A 1,288-nucleotide genomic window follows, 5' to 3' on the forward strand; every position below is an offset into this window, starting at 1 on the left:
GTATACTAAATTTAAATATTTTCTTGTTATTATTTAATGTACAGAGATTTATATTATCGCTTCATATGCTAATTCTTTTGCATTAGTAATTCTCTTTAATATTAAAATTGAAATAAGTAGTATTGCTTTGAAATTAATCGCTGTTTCAGGGCCTTTACTTCATGTTTTTTTTAACTTTGTATTTGGTCGCCCAATTTATAAAATTTTTGGATATTATTAGCTTACTGATATTAATTTATATGAGTTACTTTTTTGTAAGATTTATCTAACTTTAATGCAATTCAAGCGGTTTTTTTCCACGAATTTGCTTACCTTCAAGAAATATAAAACGAGGATTAAAAAAATATTATTAAAAATTTAATTCAAAAAAGAGTCTTAAAAATATGAATAAATAATTTAAAAAATTCTTTATCGCGTTTATGTAAATTATACCTTCGCTTAAATGTGTACTGAATTAAACAGGCGTCGATATGGTCACGAAAAACGCCATTTTCTTTTTCATAGTATTTTTCTATTACCCAAAGCCCTTCGATATTATTTGTATAAGCGCCATCTCCTGACCTAAAACCTTCAGAATGATTAATTATATGATGCCTAAAATTTAAATTTCTTACAACAGACGGATATAACGGATGTCCGTCGGTAAATAGAATGCTAATATCGTTGATATTAGGCATCATAGTCGCGATTAATGAGTTTATAGTACGATCAGTAACTCTACAACGAAAGAAACTTTTCTCTTTTGTTCGGTCTATTCCACCTAATATCCAAATTGTAATCCTAGTATCATCAGCGCCTGTAGGATTTCTAATAAACCCTTTACGTAACAAAATGCTTTCATCAACTTCAACAATTATACCAATCCTCCCAACGCAACAAGCCTTTTTTCAAGGTAGTCTTTGTAACAAACTAAAAGTAAAGGCTTATACTTGCAATAGTAGTAGTAGTGTCAAATATTTCAAAAAATATCAACAACTAAAAATAATTCTGGTTACACATTGATCAATACAATAGTCTTGCTACTTTTGTTAAAGGCAGAGTAAAGTGAAACAAAGAAAGGCGCTTTTGGCATCCTTTCTTTGTGCATATATAACCTATACTTCCACCGCTTACAGAAATTGGCAACAACTTAGACAAATTGCCACATCTTATACACGCAGTGAAAAAGCTTATAATATTATTGCTTATAAGAAAGTTCTTTAGTACATCTAAATTTTGAAAAATCCAAGGTCTATTGTAATATTTACAGCAGTGGAAACAAAAAAGGAATATTTGAATAGTATAGTAA

At 29.0% G+C, this 1,288-nt stretch overlaps 1 protein-coding gene across 1 annotated transcript; it reads right to left on the reverse strand.

The window, feature by feature from the left end:
* Positions 1–362: 362 nt before the first annotated feature.
* On the reverse strand, positions 363–680 carry AAJ76_336000976 (hypothetical protein; the record flags this gene model as incomplete). The annotated part of the gene is made up of 1 exon (XM_024475226.1): positions 363–680. One exon carries the CDS (start codon positions 678–680, stop codon positions 363–365), a length of 318 nt encoding a protein of 105 aa, XP_024329402.1.
* Between the last annotated feature and the right edge of the window lie 608 nt (positions 681–1,288).

The sequence above is a fragment of the Vairimorpha ceranae genome (assembly GCF_000988165.1).
Source record: "Vairimorpha ceranae strain PA08 1199 chromosome Unknown NODE_336, whole genome shotgun sequence".
In the NCBI taxonomy this organism is placed as follows: domain Eukaryota; kingdom Fungi; phylum Microsporidia; family Nosematidae; genus Vairimorpha; species Vairimorpha ceranae.